At 24.5% G+C, this 20,409-nt stretch overlaps 1 protein-coding gene across 1 annotated transcript; it reads right to left on the reverse strand.

Annotated features, from left to right (window-relative positions):
- Positions 1-2,081: 2,081 nt before the first annotated feature.
- On the reverse strand, positions 2,082-20,029 carry LOC129614589 (uncharacterized). The gene is made up of 3 exons (XM_055529292.1): positions 19,946-20,029; positions 2,924-3,521; positions 2,082-2,653 (listed from the first exon to the last, which is right to left on the reverse strand). The coding sequence occupies exons 1-3, from the start codon at positions 20,027-20,029 to the stop codon at positions 2,082-2,084; spliced, it is 1,254 nt and encodes a 417-aa protein (XP_055385267.1).
- Between the last annotated feature and the right edge of the window lie 380 nt (positions 20,030-20,409).

Consider the following 20,409-nt stretch of genomic DNA (forward strand, 5'->3'; position numbering starts at 1 on the left):
CAACTTATTAAATATAAAATTTTCTAAATTTAGTTTTAATTTTTTTTCTATTATTTATTCTTTTTGAATGTGAAAAAGAGTGGAAAATTTTTCTAAAAATACAATAATAACCTTGTCAAAATGCACATAAATCAAATTTTTGAACACCAACCACTGTGAAAAATTATTTTATCTTACACTTTTTTATTTTTCATTTATACATGTATGTGTATATGAAAACAACTATGAATGTCACTTTAACACCTAATGAATATGCGATGCAATTATGGTACGTGCATAATAAAAAACGGTGCATGTGAATAGCGTACAATTTTTTTTTTCTAAAAGAAAATATGAAAAAAGTAAAATCTAAGATCGTTTTAAACTTTATGTTGAGGTCAGTTGGGTGTTTATTTACATATCATGCCAAATATTAATTTTTTTTTTATTCTTTTATATTTGAATGCACTTGTTAGATCATTTCAATCCGTAAAAAAAAAATTTATCAAGGTTAAATATTAATAATTTCTAGTTATGATTTTATAAATTTAGAAACTATAGTAATTGTTTAATAACTTCTAATTAAATAAAATTCGAAAAAAGAAAAATATTCGAAATTCAAATTTAATTTTAACTTTATAGAAAAATTTGGTTTGGCCTTTTTTAATTAATGAATAACAATTAAAATTATGATCAATTTAAAAAAAAAAAAAGTTGTTTAATAAAAAAAAATTAGCAAAATCTTAGTTAACCTTTAATTATACATCTAATTACATACTTTATGGTATAATTTGCGGAGCTATATAACTTTTAATTTTCGAAAAATTTCGCAGAGACATGTGTTATACAAACAGAATATCGAAAGTTCAATTCTACTTCGGAAATAACTTCAAATCTTAAATATTCTGACTATTAACGAATTGAGCATAAAAAACCTAACACTCAATTATAGCTACGATCCTCAACGATATCTGTTAGTTGAATCAAATTAAACTATATTGTTCAATAAGCTTTAAAACAGGTACCTGCAAAATGTGATTGGCCAATCCCAGTGCCTATTATTTTTCAAAAGACAATAAAATAATTTTAGTAATTGTTCTTAAAATCGGTAAAAATGGCTCAGAAACCACGAAATTCTTAGTTTAAAATATTAATCCTTGACCAAAATTTCTGAACCATTCACAGATATAACATAATATACAGCTTCTCCAATTGTCAATTGGGGAATTTTTGTCAACAGACATAAAGTAGCAATATACTGAAGCGCTAGCGCCCGAAATACAGTTTAATTCAGTCTATAGTCCCGTAGGGGTGAGGTATTACCCCTTCACCAAAAATTTCTACATTTACAGATATTACATATACAGCTTCCAAAATAATCAATTGCGAATTTTTGTCAACAGACATATAAGTAGCAATATACTCAACGCGCTACAGTCCGCGCAACTGAATTTTCCGATCTATAGGCGTTGCACATTCTTACAATAAACCGTTGAACAACTCAAATAATTTTCATTTAGTTAATTAAATTTACTTACTATCAATTTGCTTTTTGTGAAACTTATACTTACCTCTTCTCTCATGTTCATTCGGGCTCCTAAAGTTTTTCTTCTTAACTTTTTAAACGATTTCATTTATTGTTTTTTTTTTCAACTTTTATTATATTTTCTGTTTTTTTTTTTGCTTTTAATTTTTTACAAAATAAATTATTAGTGCATGTAAGTTTTTTTTTATTAACTTAACAAATTATAAACTAATTAACAATAGTTTTACATTTTATGAGATTTCAAATATAAAATAACAAAAGAGACAAAATGTACAACCAAAGTATTTTAAAAAAAAAAAATCCAAACATTTTTAACTTTCTTTTATTTTTCGCCAAAAACGCATTGAACAGTTGCATTGTCTTGATTTTTTTCAATTCAAAAATTTTTTTTTAAATAAAATGTGACCGGTATCACAAAATATCAAGTTAAAGAAAGAAAAAAAAAATATATAACAATAAATCTTATTTTATTATACATATATAACAATTTTCTTTTTTATTATACAAATTATTTTAAATACAAAAAAAAATGATCAATAATATAAAATAAAATTACCTAAGCACCAAAATAACGATCAGCAATTAATGATGCATAACCAGGTACTACATGTTTTTTATCTTTTCTTAACATTGATTGTACCATTCGAGCTGATGCTGCTTCCCTTAATTCAATATCATCTTCATTTGGAAAAACAACTGGTCCCTCTTTATTACTAATATTTATTTGTCTACTTTTTCCTTGTCTTTGAAAATAACTTGAATATTCAATTGGCTTATGTCGTTTACCATTATAATTTTTCTTAGGATTTGGAAAATGTTTATTACCACCACCACCACCAATTGATGATGAAATCTGATGTGAACCATAATTATTGTTGTTATTATTATTTTTTTTTGGAATTTCTGGTGGTATATTAAATGATGGCCTCTTCATATTTACATTATTCTGATATGGTTTTGATGAAATGAAATCAGTACGTAATAAACTTATTGGAGTTGATTTTATTGGATAATTATTGTTATTGTGATTTTCTGTTTGTGATGCTGATGATGATGAAGATGATGATGATGATGAGGATGAAGATGGTGATTGTAATTTACCATTAAATTTTCTATGTTGAAAATAATCTTCTTGATATTGTGGTTGTTGAAGTTTTTCATAATCACGATAGTAATTTTTATTATAATGACCATTTATATTTTCAATTTTCTTATTTTTATATTTATTATTATTATTATTGTTATTATTATTATTATTATTTATATTATATTTATTATTTTTATTATTGTAATTGTTATGATTGTTATTTATATTATGATTATTGTTAACATTTTTATTATTATTATTATTATTGTTATTACTGTTATTGCTATCATAAAAATTTATTATATCATCACTTGGTATAGCTTTCCATTCTGATGTATCTTCATTTTCATAGAAATCAAATGGGCTTATACGTTTATGTTTTGATAAATCTGGTGGTTTAATAGCTCTTATTTCTGGTTCAATATTTTTATAATAATATTCGTCAGCAGTTTCACGATATGGACTTAAAATTTTATCACGTATCGATTCCATTGGAATTTGTTTAATACGTGCATGTGGTCGTATTTCAATTAAACTTGGTGTTTTCGGATGTGTATATGAAATATCATCAATTGGTCTTTTAACTGGTCTTAAATCTGAACTTAATACTATATGTTCTTGATCTTTACTATAATGATTAATTTTTGATTGTGATGTATCATCATTTTTAATATAATCAGAATGTGGTGAATCAGTTATTGGATGTGAATTGGGTCCATGTGTTTTAACAATTGCATTAAAACCATTTTTAGCATCAGCTGTATAATCAACAGTACGTATTGAACCATCTGGTTCTCGAACACTATAATGTCCTTTGATTATACCATTATCACGTGATTCCCATTGTGATTTAACATCACCTGTATGTAAATCTTTTACACCATAACTAAATGCATATTCTGGATGTTCCTGAATATTGAAAGAAAAAGGAAGAGAATAAAAAATTAAAAGTTTATTTTTAAAAATTAAAGCAAAAATTAATATTAGGTAATTATGATTTTGATCTGGAGTTAAGGTGGTGAAAAACAACTAACAAAAATGCTTACGGTTGCATTCAAATAACTGTTACATACTGCTGCCAAAACGTAACACTAACTTATATTTTATATAGACCTGTTATAAAAACTAAAACCTTTACTAACATGATTTGAATAACAAAAAAATTTTTTATTTAATATTATTATGTTCTGTCAAATAAAATCGGAATTATAAGTCATCAAGTCATAAATTTTATTAAATTTTAATAAATTAAAATTGCATGTTATGTTTGAAGAAATAACAAAATAATTAATAAGTTATTTGGAATGGAAATAAAATTATAAAATGAACAATTAATGCAATAAGTGTGATGAAATTGACCCATTGAAAACCAACTTTAAAGTTTAATCACTGCCCTTGTTGGTACGAATATACATACATACATACATACATATATCGAAGTTATTCTGATTGAAGCAGTTTGGAAATTTAATGCGGTAGCCTTATACTAACCAGGGCAGTGCATTATACTAACCAGGGCATTATGGAATTTCAATGAATTAAATAAAGAATTTTTTGGATACATCTATAATGTTAGAAATTTTCTTGGAATATTTTTAACTTTCATATTCCAAAACAAATTGAAGTATAAACTGAAGGCTGCTATAATGTTATTTTATATTCACTTCAGCAAAAATTAATATGATTGTAATATTGGATTCCACAACAAAATCTATTATTATAAAACGAAAATAATTATTGCATATTTTTAGGGTTAGAAAAAAATTAGAAATTTTTGAATGCTTTGATGAAAATTTCGGAAATGTCACAGTTTCGGGAAAAAAAGAGATGAAAATTCATATTTTACTAATTTTGCGATGCGATAGCTGGAAAGAGAACGGAGGTGAGAAAAAATGTTGTTTACAACTAAATAAATTTTATTGTCATTTCTGCAAATTGTTAAAATCTTAAACTTCTAAAACTTGCCATGTAGTTTTGCAGTAGGTTATCAATTTTCTGTGCAAATTAAATATTATCAATTGTATTTTCAATACAACACACTCTCAAAAAATCATATTTTTTTGATTTTAAGGGGCCATAGCTTCCAGAGTAGGAAGACGGGTAAAAATCTTCTTTTATGGAGAAATAAAGTCTCGTCTCACAAAATAGTGAAGCTAAGTTAGATTGTCGCGGCCCCCGAAGGAGATACATAGGCCAACTAGGCTTGTTGTGATACCGGTCCCCCCCTCATGTGAAAATAGTGAAGTTAGTTAACAATTTTTTTCAATTGTACTCAGTATTAGAATTTTACTAGTTTAAATAGTAAAGTGTCATTGAATTTAACTTAATTTTTGTTACTTTTTATTTAAGTAATTTAAAAAAATAAAAAATAAGAATACATTTTATAATTTACGAAACTAATTTGTGTGTATAAGTTTAAACTTTCTAAGCATTTAACAAAATTATTTCGATTATTTTATAAAAATATTTTGAAAATTTTAAAAGCATTTCAATATCATAGAATCAGTATATTATGCTAGTTTATATTATGCACACTTATATATTAAAGAACAATATTCTTATAATACCAAGAATATTTCTAATTGCTAACAGCTATTTCAATTGAAATAATTCTTTTGTCTAATTAAATTTAGTTTAAATTTCAATTAAATTAGAATACCATTTTTAAAATTCTATTTAATAGCAAAATATTACAAAATTTCAATAAATTATTTTGTTTGTCTAAGTCTAGGTTAATTAAACTTTTTAATTTTATACAAACATTTCAAAATTTTGACCTCAGTTCTTAAAGTTTTTAAATTTTTTTTTCATTTTAATTTGGACTCAAATTAAATAACTTGTTAAAAGATTTTCAATTGAATTTTAAAAGTGAACTTAAAAAGAAAAATAAATAAGAGAAAAAAGTAAAAATTAAATAAAAATTATTGCAATTTAAACTCACCGATCCATTTCAAATTTTATTTACCAAAAAAAGTAAATTACCTTTAAGGAAAACGTCTTACTTTCCTTTGGGTTTTAAAATAAATTGAAATTTTTCTCAAGGTAACAAAGTAAAAAAAAAATTACGGTATAATTCTTGTAAATTAATTTCAACTTTTGATTTTAAACCTCAGGTCTAATTCTTTCAAAAAAAAAAAAAAAAAAAAAAAAATTACATTTGTATATGTAATTACATATGGTTGCAAATACACTGACAAAATGTCAATCAACTGTCGCTGGTTTGCCAATCGCAAGTTTCGCTACAAAAGTTGTTATTACCAAACATAAAATAATTTTTGTTTTTCAGTTTAGTTTTTCGTCTTTCTGAATTATTTTTTTTTTTCTTTTAATGAAGACCATTAATTAAGAGATTCTATCCATTTAATTTTTTTAAATGACCGTAAATGTAATTACCGTAATCGTACCCTATACATACAATGTTACTAAATAATATATCTGTATATGTATACGATATATAAGTTTTAATAAAATATATATTAATTGCAATTAAATATTAGACACATTAAAATTTTAAATTTAGTTACATAAAGTGTAATCTATTTCTAATTAACCATTTTATTAACTAGAGTAAAATTTAAGTAAAACAGTTACTATCAGAACAGGCATCAATGTTGTTATTCCAATATATAGTCATACTAAATTTAATTTACACCTCATAATTAAAGGGTATTACGAATTTATTTGTTTTTTAAAACTGTAAAATTAAGTTTTAAAAATCAGTGAAAGGATTTAGGAAAAGGTGTTTAACAATAGGAACTTAAAGTCCTTAACGTCTAACTAATTATTATTCCAAATTTCTACACTATGTTAAGTAAAAAGTTTCAACTTTAAAAACCAATACAACTCTAACTAATTTGTCGGAGCTTTAATAAAAATTTTGAAATCAATGAGTTTTTTCATAGGCAAAACCGGTATTAAAAATCTGAAATTCTGACAATTGAATTTAAGACATTTAAAAAACAGCTCATTTCGTTGCAACAATTCCTTTTAATATATTCTACTTCTTCAAAGTTATTAAAAGCCCAAAAAAATATGCAATTTTTAGTTTTGCAATTGTTTGATTGCTTAGTTGTATAAACCTATATGGATGTTTATATTCCAGCGCTCGCACATGAAACTGTGTGATTGCATGAAATTAGGCAAATGATTGCAAATTTATTACATTTTTTGGTATTCTAATGATTTAACGCAACCGTCAATTCAATTGACGGAATAGTTTGGTTACTAAGAACTGCATCCAACGCACTTCATACAATCAAGCAGTAATTGCAAAACTGCAAATTATATTTCTTCTTGAGCCCAAATTTCAGAATTACCAAATTTAATTTTTTAATATTTAAAGTTAATTCGGTATCGATCTCCATTAAAGCAAAAGAAAATAACAAATTTTCTTTAAATTTTCCCCTACATGTATACAATAATCTAATTTCAATAATTTGAATGTAAACTGCTTATGGAAAAATTAAGAATTCACAATAAATAAAAATAATATCAGCCCATTAATTTTAACTTACATTATAGGTTCCTTCATAATTAATAATTATTTATTATGAATTAATGAACTATTTGCTAATCTCTATATTATTAATTTGTCTTGATTTGAACTTTTTTAAGATCTTAATAACTTTTATATTTAGGCAATTCACAATAGATTTCAATAATTAGGATGAATAATTTATAAATTTTAATTCCATTCGATTGCTACACTTTGTATAAATTGTGATTTTATAGAATCAAAGCGATTTTAAAATTCATAGGATCATGATTAATACAAATTGGTCAATAGCATGGTAAACTGATTCAAATTGCTACAATGTTGTGTTAATTTCAGACCCCATAGTTGGTTTCTATTAGAATCAAAATTTAAAATTTCATGTTTCTATACAAAAAAAAATTTTTTCTCTTTTTTTGTTTCACTGACATTTTTTCATTTTCATTAAAAATAAAAAAGACAAAATTAAAACTTAAATAATTGCGCTACAATAATATTGTCATTTTTAATGTACGGTTGTTGATTATTTGTACAATTTTTTAAAATATAAAATTTTGCGTGCCATTCAATACCTTAGTGAATTTATTTTTATATTTTTTTTCTTCTTCTTGTTTTTTTTTCTTGTTGTGCTTTTAATCGCCTCGTATATAATTAAACCAGATTTTAAGGTTGATGTGAATTTTACAAGAATATTTAATTGAAGTTTTTGAATGAAGTTTCTTCAATTATGCGTGTGTGTATATTGTATAGGATAATGACATCAAGTTTTATGCACAATAGCAGCATTATTATTAAATAAAAATGGAATTCAAATAATTATACAAGCTATTACAAATATGTACAATGTACAATTGAGTTTTAAAATTGAAAATCTATTAAACTGTTATAAAAGTTAAGAGTATATTCAAATATGTTATATTAGCAAACAAAAAAACATATTTATTTTCAATGGAATTTCTGAATTTTAAGGAAAGAAACTTTTGTATCTTAAATTGCATTGAGTTGGAAAAAAATGCTATATTTTAAACGCATGTATAATTGGATGCCAATTTTATTATGCAAATCTGATTGTAAATGACAAATTTTTCAATGCGTTCATATAATATATGTATGTGTAAGTAACATACAAATATTGGTCTATTCTTAATATACAAAAGAAAAATTAATTTTTTACAAGCAAATTAAGATAATTAAAAAATTATCCTAGATCAATGATTTTTTTTTTGTGTAACAGTTGAAATATTAAATTTGATTCAAATAGGCCGAATCCATGCACGCATATGTGCTTATGTAAATTACATAAATGTACTAAAATACCCCGTTTGTTTTTTATTTTGCTGTCAATATAATAAATTTAAAAAAAAAATTTTTGATAACATTTTTTTGATAATTGACAAATTTATTAAAAAAAAGCAAAAAAATTTTTTTTAAATATTTTTGTAAAATCGAATTGTAACACTTTGTTATACGAATTGCTTATAATGTTATATGAAATTTTATAGATATAATATGTTTAGGTCCGAAAATATATAGTATTTATATATAAGGAACAGTACAGTTGTCTTATTAAGTACCTATACTATACATATATAAAAAGTATTGAATTGCATCGTTTGCGAATCATAGAAAATATGTAAGTAAAACAAGGAAGGAGTTAATTTGCTGTAGTTGAACAGCAGAAATTGCAAACAGTCGACTTTCTAACTGCTGCCAAATTTTCACTAGTCATCTAGTAAACTAACTTTAATGGTGGCGTTTTCTGTGAAACACAAATTTATCTATTAGTGGTTCTACTCACTGGACACTTCCTCTCGATAAATCATCTGAAAAGGATGAGCAAGTCGGAGAGCTGCCGGGAAGAGGACAAAATGGTGAAACACATATTGAGTGAATCCGAGGCGGTGGCTCGTTTACAACTGGGACAGCAATTTATCAGAAGCCTAGATATAATATCAATATAGGTAGGGAAGAGATTCACAAAATATCAATGTGAGAATGACCTAAATGCCACGGTTTCTGACGGAAAAAATAATTCTAGTTCTTTCTACACTCTGAATTCGATTCAAAATATCAAGAATTCACTGTAGCTTTTATTCACTCAAACACGTACCTACTGTGTAAATAAAGTAATTATAATAACTTATTCAAAAAATTTAATAATATAAGCGGCTTATTTTTTGAAAAATATTTTCCAGCTATACAGTTAATGTTTTTTTTGCTAGTAGCTAATTCGTTACCGTTGTATCATATGCAATATGAAGGTGTCATAATGAATATTGTATTTTTTTCATGTATTCCACTTAAGTAACGATGTACGATACTATTATTTACAAATTAAACGCATTAAATTAGAATTTTAAAAGAAAAATTTAAAAAATTGTAAATTTATTCAATTTATTTGCAATTTTTCAAAGTAACGCGTAAAAAATCAATTTTATTTTAATTTAATAATCGTAAACTATATATTTTAAAGGTTTGATTTTATTATCGTAACTACCAACTTTTATTGTAACAAATTTTTGATTTTCTTTTCGTGCATTATTATTAAAGGTATACGGCGTGAAAAATTGTTTGCGGAGGTTTGTAATAAATTTGGTATTTCTTTTGCAATTTCAAAGAAAATAAAAATGTTTAGCAAATTAAATACTATAATTTGATTGTGTGAAATTAAACTTTAAATTTTTATGGTCTTTTTTTGATTTTGGATTAATTTATCACTTAAATTATTTGCTTTCTGCCTAACAGTAACTTAAAGTTTAAAGTTTAAAGGACTTATTCTGTTCAGTTCAATTTGAGAAACTAGAGATATGTACTTCCATGAATGAATTTCAAATTCTTAATATGTTTCAGTTATTATTATCTAAGATAGAAGGAGAATCTACTAATTTTCCAGAAACTAATTTTGATTTATACAAGCGATTCCTTTAGCTTGAGACAAAGGGATAAAGCTTTATTCTTCTTTTCATCTAAGATACACTGCATCTATAAATGCTTGTTTTCATCTGCTTATTTTTAGCTAATCGGCTCAGTTTATGATTTTATTTAGAACGGCAGAATCATCGACCCTAATTATTTTTAAAATAAAAACGAAAAGTAAATAGTGTCACATAGAAAGCATTATATAAATCGGCGATATTTTGTTCGATTTCACACAACATTGGAGGTTATTTTGTGGATGTGTGAGATCGAAATTAAGTCAATAATAAAATTTCAAGCCTATTTCTAAAATTATTCTAAAATATAGCAGTTTGTTTGAAATCGAAGACAGAAAACAAATAAAAAAATTTAATTGATTTTGGAATAGCTTGAAAACTCTACAGATAACAGGTTACAGCAACAATTTCCTAAATTGAGTTTGGTATTTCTTTACATAACTACAAAAATTTCAATACCCCAATATTCAAATTTCCAAAATTTGATCAATTTTCAAAAGCGTACTGCACTTAACTTAAAAGTTATGAACAAATTTATTAGTAATTTGCTGATGCTTATACTAAGCTTTTCTTTTCAACTCGTTTTTTTTTTAAATCAACTATGGTCACCACATAATCGACTACAATTATCTGATATTCCCAAAAAGAAATTATCATCACTGTTTTACACGAATTTCAAAAAAATTAATTGATTATTTCTAGTAAATTTCCATTTGCTGACACCTGATTTTTTCCAAATGTTAAGTATAGTTTCGAGTATTGTCAAACAAAGCTTACGTATAAAATGCTAAGTTAATCATAAGGACGCTTTCTAAAAACAATCAAAAATTTTAAGCCGCACTATAAAGAAACCCATTTCCAGACATATCCTGGAAAATTAATCCATGACATAAGCAGAGTATTTTCATCAAAATCGGTTCAGTGCAACTTGAAATACACGTCTTCACAGAAAATGACAGACCGATGTCTTTTCAAAAAATAGTTTGTTTACATTTTTCTACCATAGAGAAGTCCGTTTCCATGAAATATTCGATATGCAAATTTGATGGCATCACATCACCTCCCTTATTGTATGCATTATGGTCAGTTAAAAAAAATTTAAACAATTTTTTTTTCTAAATTAAATCGCACATAACCACACATTTGATATATTTTGCGTGAGAATTAACCTTTATAGTTTTTAATTCTCGCAAAGAAATTAAAAACGAAAATAATAAATTTTAAATATAAAAATCAATTTTATTACTGCATATAAAACTTGTTAAAAGAGTTTATCGTACGTTCACTCACGAGACACTTAATACACATTATTACTTTCAGCTTATCCTATATTTATAATTCAAAGTAAATGAATTTCAGTGAATCAAATCAAAAAATTAACTAAAATTTCAACTTTAAGATTGGATTAAGGCTTAATTTAAAATGAAAAATCAAACAAAAAAAAGATAGGCATAACATAAAAAATGAATATAGAAAATGACTTTAGTCCGATAAAAAAAAAATTATTTCCACACCTGTGCCAATTAAATTATAAACTTTATTTGATATTTTTCGTTCATATTAAATAAGATTTCATGTTCGAATATTTAAATTAAAATATATAGAAGAAATAATTTCATTTTTTCATACCATAATATATATTAGAGATTTTCATAAACGCAATATTGCAAAAACAGTTTTAACTACTCTATAAAATCAAAACAGTTCATATGATTTAACTGTTCTACTCATACTTACTTTGCTATATTACGAATAATTATCTATAATTATATGAATAAATTAGATTAGCAACATTTGTTTATGAATACAAATACAACGCAGTTTTCACTACATTCCGCCATATGCTGTGTTTATGAAAAAGCCTATTATATACGCGCGGTCTAGTTGTATGATAAGAATTATTTTATATAGTTAAAATAGAAGTTTATTCATTTGCAAATTCAAAAGAAAAATTTTAATATTTGACTTTAATTTAATTTTCTTACATAATTTATTTTGTACTTAAGTATGAGTAACGCTCATTATTGTCGCATAAATTGTATATGAACAATTTTATATTTTATGAAAAAAAATTAATTTTTTTAATCGCATTAAACTCCCATACATATACATATTCAAGAAAAACGTAAAAAATATTAATGTAATCTATTAAATTTGACGCTATTACTCATAGCCATTACACCCATTAGTAAATTTATTTATACTGCCATCTGTAGTATTGCACACCAATTATTCTTTCTCTGCAGAATTTACTTTGAATATCAAAAATACTCTTTCAAAATATAAGCGACATTTCAATTGCATTTTTAATATTTTCTAAAGAAAGAGAAAATATAACTATATGTATGTATGTGCATAATAAATAAAGTTTCTTGATAAAAATCTTAAATTTTATCTAAGATGATCCATTAATGTAACCTCACGTGACATGCATGTGCTTTTAATATGATTTATGATGTAATAAAAAGCGCATGCTATACTTTTTATTTTTCATAATTGTATAAAAATAGTTTTTGCATATTATATTAAATTTAATATTTATAAAAAAATTGAAATGAACGGACCATATAAGAAGAGAGTGAATATTTGACAGTAAAAACAGATTTTCCTCAAGATTATGTCTAGTATATTATGGGCATATAAATAAAATTATTATTAAACTTTTATATGTAAATTTGATATTATAATATTTGTTATATACAGAGTGATTTAAAAATATTTTAGAGCAGTTTGAACAAAAAGTAATAAAGAACACTACTTGGAAAACCGTACTTTTTTACCGTATTCCAACTGTTTTAATGTAAAACAATATTAACTAACCTGTAATGCTGTAAAATAATGGTCAGAATTCACTTGTATGTTCTTGCTTATCGTTAGACTATGACTCAATTTAACAGTATGCGCCCACTTGAATTTGAATTTTAAGGCCGTCATATGTTTTATTGCCTAATTTTTACATCGAGCTGCAGTTAAAATAAGCATCTTTATTAATTTTCAAGTTTCTAATTTTATTTGTTCAGAACAACAGAACCACAAGGCATAAACTAACGAATACAGCTAGATGGATTTAAAAATCCGGAAAAAAAATTACGTGAATTTTTTATAATTTTCATTATCCAAAAAGGCATACTAATACTGTATAACACATTCTAATACTCTGCTTTTAAGTTTCTTGAAACTTTTTAATTTTTTAAGTTCTTTAGAACAAAACAATTTTGCGACAAAAACATATTGCAAACTTATGCAAACTTAACAATCGTTGAATAGCACCCGGTATAACATAAACCGTCAAGTATTGACATCTACTTTCAAAGAAAAATTTTTATTTTCTAACATCTAAAACGATTACAACACTGTATGTGTTGTAGATCCTAATTCATTCACTTTCTATAAAAAGAGCAAAAATTTTTTTCATATGTCACAAAGATTTGGAATAAAATGAAGAAAAAAAATTTAGTTGAACTCTTGGACATTCAAGGTATTTTTTTTATATTTAAATTTTCTTATGTCCATTGAAATACTATCACCAAATTATATAAAGAATCGTTTAGTCAACTAAATGAAAATGTACACACTCTTCAAACTCATATATATATATGTGTTTATATACAATCTTACGATCTTATGCCTTTTTATTACTTCTAATGTTGTTTTTATAATTTTGAATTCAAAAACAACTGTAAAGAGTTTTTATAAATTTTCGTTTTTAAAACAAAAATAATGACGAACAAAGGAAAACCAAATAAGAATATTTTATCTTTTTTATATCAGAGCACAGTAGGATGCAAGTGAATTAAATATAATGTGCGAAAAATTGATTTTATACGCTATGGTATGGAGATAGTTTTTTCTTTCATATAAGTCGCACAATTATAGGATGCTGAGTTAGAATATTTCTGAAATAAAATAAGAAAAAAATACTAGGTTCTTTCAAAAGTTTCAGAATTTCGAAATATTCTTGTTGATTTCATAATATGTACTTTGCAGCCATTTAAAGCAATTGCTAAAACAATTTTCATTTTCTAGTCGAATTAATAATTTTCAGTCAAACTTTCGATTCGGACAGGGGGAGGACCCATTTGTCTTAGGCTCTATTTTCCTATAATTTTCATAAATTCCTTCATTGACACTGTAATACAATCCAAGCTGAAAATCAATGATAAATGATCATTTTGAATAGTACATTATGGTGAAAAATCAAAACAAACACATATGATACGAAAACGTTCGAAATCCATCAATTCCATTACCATTGTCTAAATTCTTTTATATAGTTCTGTATAGCATTATGTAATGCAGTAACAACTACTATTATATTTCATTCCAATGTATAACAGTTATTTTTAGTAGGTATATTTCGTTAGTTCAAACTTCTCATTCATTTACAGCATATTCGTACAATCAAGTTAAGTGGAATATTTTAAAGCTAATAAATTTTTAATTTTTACTAATTCGATATTTAATTTGGTGATGCTGTCATTGTTTTAATATTAAAAATTTAGCACGTGTAGTCTACTGTTATAAACTTAAAATTAAAATTTAATTTTAAAAATTTTCAATTTCAGAAGCAAATCAAATTTTATTTAGTTTTTATTATTATTGTATTTTTTTTTTCTTTAAATTACATAAGATCTTAAATAACTTGTATACAATGGAAAAATTAACACAATTGTATGTTTATTTTATATATAACAACTGACTTTTGTCAAAAATAATGTTATAATAACTGACAAGAGCCTAAAGGAATAATGTTGCCAGTATACATGAATACATTTTATAAAAATTTTTTTTACACATATTTGTATACATATTATGTATACATATATTATGTATTATGGAGTATACATATGTTCGTGCAAATATTATTTTAATCGTTAGTCCATTTATCTTTTATGTAATAATAACGAATTAAGGTAAGTTTTTGAATTAGAGCTAAACACACTTTGGATATACTATGCAGCATATTAAATGGCAATAAAATTTAATGTCACGTGTTTTATTTTTGATTTGCTTTTATTATATTTGGTACACACCTAAAAAAAATTTTCAATTCTAAATAAATCGAAAATTTATTGTATCTGTACATTAAATTATTCACATTATATTTTAAAATTATATATACATATATATGTATGTGTGAATGAACATAACCGCTTTTTAACAATATTCTTGAGTTTTGGTATAAAATGTTATTCTCATAATTTAAAAGAATATTATAATTTAGTGCATTCATAAATAAGAGATTATAAAAATGAAAATAAAATTAAAGTGCTATCGCTATTTAACACCTGTAAACGCGGTATATACTATAATTTAATATTATATAATAAATATTACGTTTATCGAATGTTCAACCTCAATTCGACTATGAAGTACAAAAAAAAAAATTTATAATGACAAAAATTCGTATTTCATTAATTACAAGTACTTAACCTGCTCACGCTTATTGAATTGAAGGCGCAAATTTTCTATAGTTTCAGTGAGAATTTCACCGAATTTCTTTACGAGTATGTCATCCATATGTTAAGTCTTTTCCAGAAAGCTAATAAAAATATTTCTTCTAACAATTTAGAAAAAGAAAATTGTATAACACAATGAAAGATTTATACTGCAAGTAAATTTGTTATTTGTAAATTGTAAAAATGAGAAAATTTTTAAGATTTGGTTAAAGAATCTCGTGTGTCTGGTTTGCTTGCAAAGCAAGAGAAAAAGTTGGAAAGTAATTAACATTTTAAATAAATTACACTTGAAAATTAACTACACTTTCAATTATTTGCAATTTTAACATAATTATTTAATTATATTGAAAATTTCGATTGAATCCTCTAATTAATTTAATTTAAATTCCGAATAAATTTCGAATAAAAATTGTTATTTCCTCTATTCATTTATGATAATTTATTAATTATGCTTAATTATTAATTTTGGAAAAATTTATGCTTAATTATTGATTAACTCGAAATTTGAATTAAAATCGAAAATCTTTTGTAAAACTTGAATTAATTTCTTTGAAATAAACCGATTTTTATTGTAACAGTGTATTTAAAACGTATTTACTTAATTTAATCACTGTGTGGCTAAGTATAACAGTGTGCATAATATATAATTCCAATGAAAATTACATTAATCTTATACAAAGGAAAATACAAATTAATTGTATACATTTTTTATTGGCAGTCTTATTTTAATTGTAAAAAAATTAAAGAAGAAAAACAAAATAAAAAAAAAACATACCAACAAAAATAATTTGGGTGTATCTATCAAAAAATTTGTTTTAAATGAAAATTGATTTCATATGAATCAATTACAATAACTATCAGACCAAAAAACGAAAAAATGATAAATTCGGATCAAAAAATTTATGATTTGTAAAGTAGTACATTTTCCTTGAATAAGTGAAAATAATTTTTTTAAAAACTATCAAATTATTGCATACCTTTACGATGGAAATTAAAGGAAACGTTAGGATAACGGTTGAAATTGGCGGTTAATTAGCTGAGTCTAATGCACTTTCTAATAAAAGAACATGTACAGTTAAGTTTTTGCTTTTATACCAAAAATTAGAAAAACTTGCAATATTGGAAATATGTAAAAGTTACCATCTAACAATACAATTGGAAAAGCCTGCGATTTCGAAAACATAAAGATCCGATATCCGCATGTTACCGTTACCAAGAACGAAATTATCGAAAATTAAAAAAAACAAAAAACGGATTTTACATAAAAATTACTTTTAACTACCATTTTGCAATTTCAACGTACAACTAAGCTGTGCCACTATAGGAAAAGCATGTTTCTACACCATTCTACATTTCCGAAGATTAAAGAAATTTTGGGTTCCAAAAAATACGACAAATACTTAAAAAGTTTTTTTAGAGCGCTAAAGCGTAAAATTTTAACATTCTATCTTATATGACCCAGAATTTTTATGAATAGACGCTTGAAAGGACTCACGAACTTACTGAAACTAATAATCACATTGTTATATTTTCAATTTTATTAGGAAACATGCTAAAAAAAAGACAAGAATGATTTAAAGTTTTTATGCTTGACTTTTGGTCAACGCATATTTTCTTTTCCATTTTCTTTTTTGAATTTTTTTTCTTTTTGCGAAATTAAATTTTGTAAATTAATCAAATCCAAAAATTCTATGGGTGCGTTTTCCATGTGAAATTCCAAAAATGGATAATAATTTTATTTTTCTCATGTTGTCACTATACTCGTATAACGTACACTCTAAATTTATTTAAAAAACCAAAAATAATAAAAATTACCCAAATTTAGTTGTTCTGGCCAACTATTTTGTACCCTTAATAAAATATTCAAAGTTGTCTTAATTTTATAAAATTTTATTTATTTATTTATTTATTTATCAAGGACGACAAATGAACCAATTTGAATTTTGTTTTTTATATGAACTCAATAAGGAAAAAAAGTATTTGGATAAAAATTGTGTATATGCCCATACACACTCGCCTGCATACATTTACGCTATAATAAATAGGTGCATATTATATAAAGAAATCGAATTTCTTTTTTAAAAAATTTTCTTAATAATGTGACAGATTTAATAGAAAAAAAGTAGGCGTAAAAGTAATTAGTCTAAATATTTTTATAAATTTTTGCTTTTCCATATTTTAGTAATTATTTGATAATATTTAATTGATAATTAAGATACTTGTATTTTGACTTAATGTCAAAATACAAGTATCTTAATTTTATACTTTACTGTTCATCAAACTAATTAGAGAACATTATTAAATTTATTCAAATATTCAATAAGAAACGGGTAAAAAGTATATTTTTTTTTAATTACAAATTGAGCTTACCAACGCATTAAATTGTTGCATAATTAAAATTTTATCAATTTATTTTTACCAATATTAGCTATGTTTAATTTATTTGCAATAATTTTGAAAATGTCAATATAATTAATATGTTTAGCAAAGGACGTGTTATAATTATGTATATGTGCATATTGAATATCCATATGAGTTTTGTAGTTCTGAATAAAGTGAAAAGGCTAAGTCAACTATTGAGAAAATATATTTATGGTATATTAAAAATTAGGATTTCGATTAATATTTTTCATTGATTTATGAGTTATTAAATATTTTTTAAAATTTTCTGTAGCATAAATTATAAGTAATTTATAATTCAATAAAATAATTCAACCAAAAATACTGAAATCAGAAATCTAAATTTAATTTTATGCTATTCAAACAAATAAATCGACTAGGCTTATATTGTAGTAATAAGGTTTTTAATTCGAATTTAATTTAGATATGAATTTCTAAAGTGATTTTGTAAACTGTATATGTCTTACGAATTCGTGTGCCATTAAATCTAAAAAAAAATCTGATGTGATCAGCACATAACCGACCGCAATGTATATTAAATCCCCTGAAAAATTTATCAGTTAGTTTCAGTGACAACCAGAACTCAAATGTCAAATTTCAAGAAATTCCATCAATCCGATCTGTAGATATGCTAAAAAATGTAAAATCGACCCCCAATTTGGTTTAACACCCCAAAAATAAATATTAAATTTCAAGGAAATTCGTTAATATACGCGAAAATGTAAAACTAGCCCGCAAATAAGGTCCAGTCCTTGTTGTCAGATATATCCCAAAAGTTACCAAAAAAAAAAACTCACATATAAAATTTAATGAAAATCGGTTCAGCCGAACTTGATACAAACACTTACACACACAAACAGACAGGTTACTAAAAATATTTTATTTATACTTCCCTACTGTGGAGAATTGCGTTCTCACCGAAAACTCGACATCCAAAATTTGGTGCCATTACATTACCTACTTATCATTGTATACAATACAGCACATGTCAAAATTTGTGATTCACCTCAAGGTTCACTTGTTTTACTGAAATTTTAGAATTTTAGTAAATATATCCGCGGAAGTATAAAACATAATTATGTACACATATTTGTTTTCTTTAAAATCCATAAATTTTATTTAAATTTACGCTTGATAAATATTTAAAGAGGAATAAATATCCTCAAGAAATAAGGAATGAATATGAATGTCATTATATTTGATTTAAGACACAAAATGTATGAAAAACACTATATTAAAAGGTCAAAGATCTCCAATTTTATAACAGCGGATTCTTTATATTCAATTCATAATACTCAACAGAATTAAGTCCTTAGTAATACACATAACGCTCAATTATAGGGGATATTGAAGGGGGAAACTTAGGTTTGGAGTCCCAAAAATTTTATTTTTTCGGAAATCGTTCCAAGTTTTCTCGGTCTTTTACCTAACGTACAAAATGCATTTTATGGGGTTCAAGTTATATTCGTTAAATCGAATTTCGAATGCAGTTTAAATAATTACATGGATAAAAATACAAAAATGACCGTCAACTAATTATAAATTCTGTAAACTGTTTAAAAATAAAAAATTTAAATATTCATTAATAGATCGAATAAATATATTAACACGTATATGTATATATACAAAATTGTTATACGCAAAAATTCATTTACAAGTGATCAATATTGTCACATGTTGTTTTAAAGTGATATTTTTCATGTGTAGGGAACATATTAATTTGTAGGTGGTAAATATAAGCCTACAATATACATGAGTATGTATATATTTATATACATACTCATGTATATGTGCAATATGGTGCATAAGCTGGCTCATGACATTTTTTAATATTAATTACATTAATGGGAATTTTTTTTTTCTCTGAAAATTTTATGTACATTTATATGTGCTATACACGTATTTATAATTGCATTTATATTGTAGTTAAGCTTTATGGGAAATTTTTTAAAAAATTTTAATTGAAAAAAAAATATTATTAATAATTTCATGTGTGCATATTTCGGTTTTTCTTTTTTTATTCAATTTAAACTGTTTTAATTAACTTACATATTGTGGCGCATATTCTAAATGATCGTCTTCTAGTATTGCATTTGCATAATTCGTTGATATTAGAATAACTAATAATAGCATCCCGTGAAACGGTCGAAACTGAAAAAGAAAATTTTTTTTTTTTTAATAAGCTCATATTAATTAATAAGTTATTTTATGATATTCTAAAAAAAGTGTTATTAATAAATAATTTTAGTATATGTTGTTTACATATGTTTACTTTTGATTTTGCAAATTTAAAAAGTTTGAAAGACCATATAGGTGTGGATATTTATTGTGCACTCAATATTAAAAAAAAATAAGTTTATTGTACTGAAATGCAATTATTGTTCGCATTAAATAATACTATAATTGAAAAAAGCATGTGTTAATTGTAAAAAGCATTTAAATTTGCCTTACCGTTTGTAATGTTAAGAAATAATGATCTGAAATATGGACTCAATCATATGCATTTGATCAAC

This window comes from Condylostylus longicornis, unplaced genomic scaffold (genome assembly GCF_029603195.1).
Source record: "Condylostylus longicornis isolate FDR11 unplaced genomic scaffold, ASM2960319v2 ptg000113l, whole genome shotgun sequence".
In the NCBI taxonomy this organism is placed as follows: Eukaryota; Metazoa; Arthropoda; class Insecta; order Diptera; family Dolichopodidae; genus Condylostylus; species Condylostylus longicornis.

What these genes read in the sequence shown, in the direction of transcription:
- LOC129614589 (XM_055529292.1), bottom strand. Translation starts at nt 20,029, where the DNA reads ATGCTATTATTAGTTATTCTAATATCAACGAATTATGCAAATGCAATA. An exon ending in TAGAATATGCGCCACAATAT is followed by an intron (nt 3,522 to 19,945) that starts GTAAGTTAATTA and finishes TTCAATATTCAG; the next exon opens with GAACATCCAGAATATGCATT. An exon ending in AGAATGGAAAGCTATACCAA is followed by an intron (nt 2,654 to 2,923) that starts GTGATGATATAA and finishes AATATCAAGAAG; the next exon opens with ATTATTTTCAACATAGAAAA.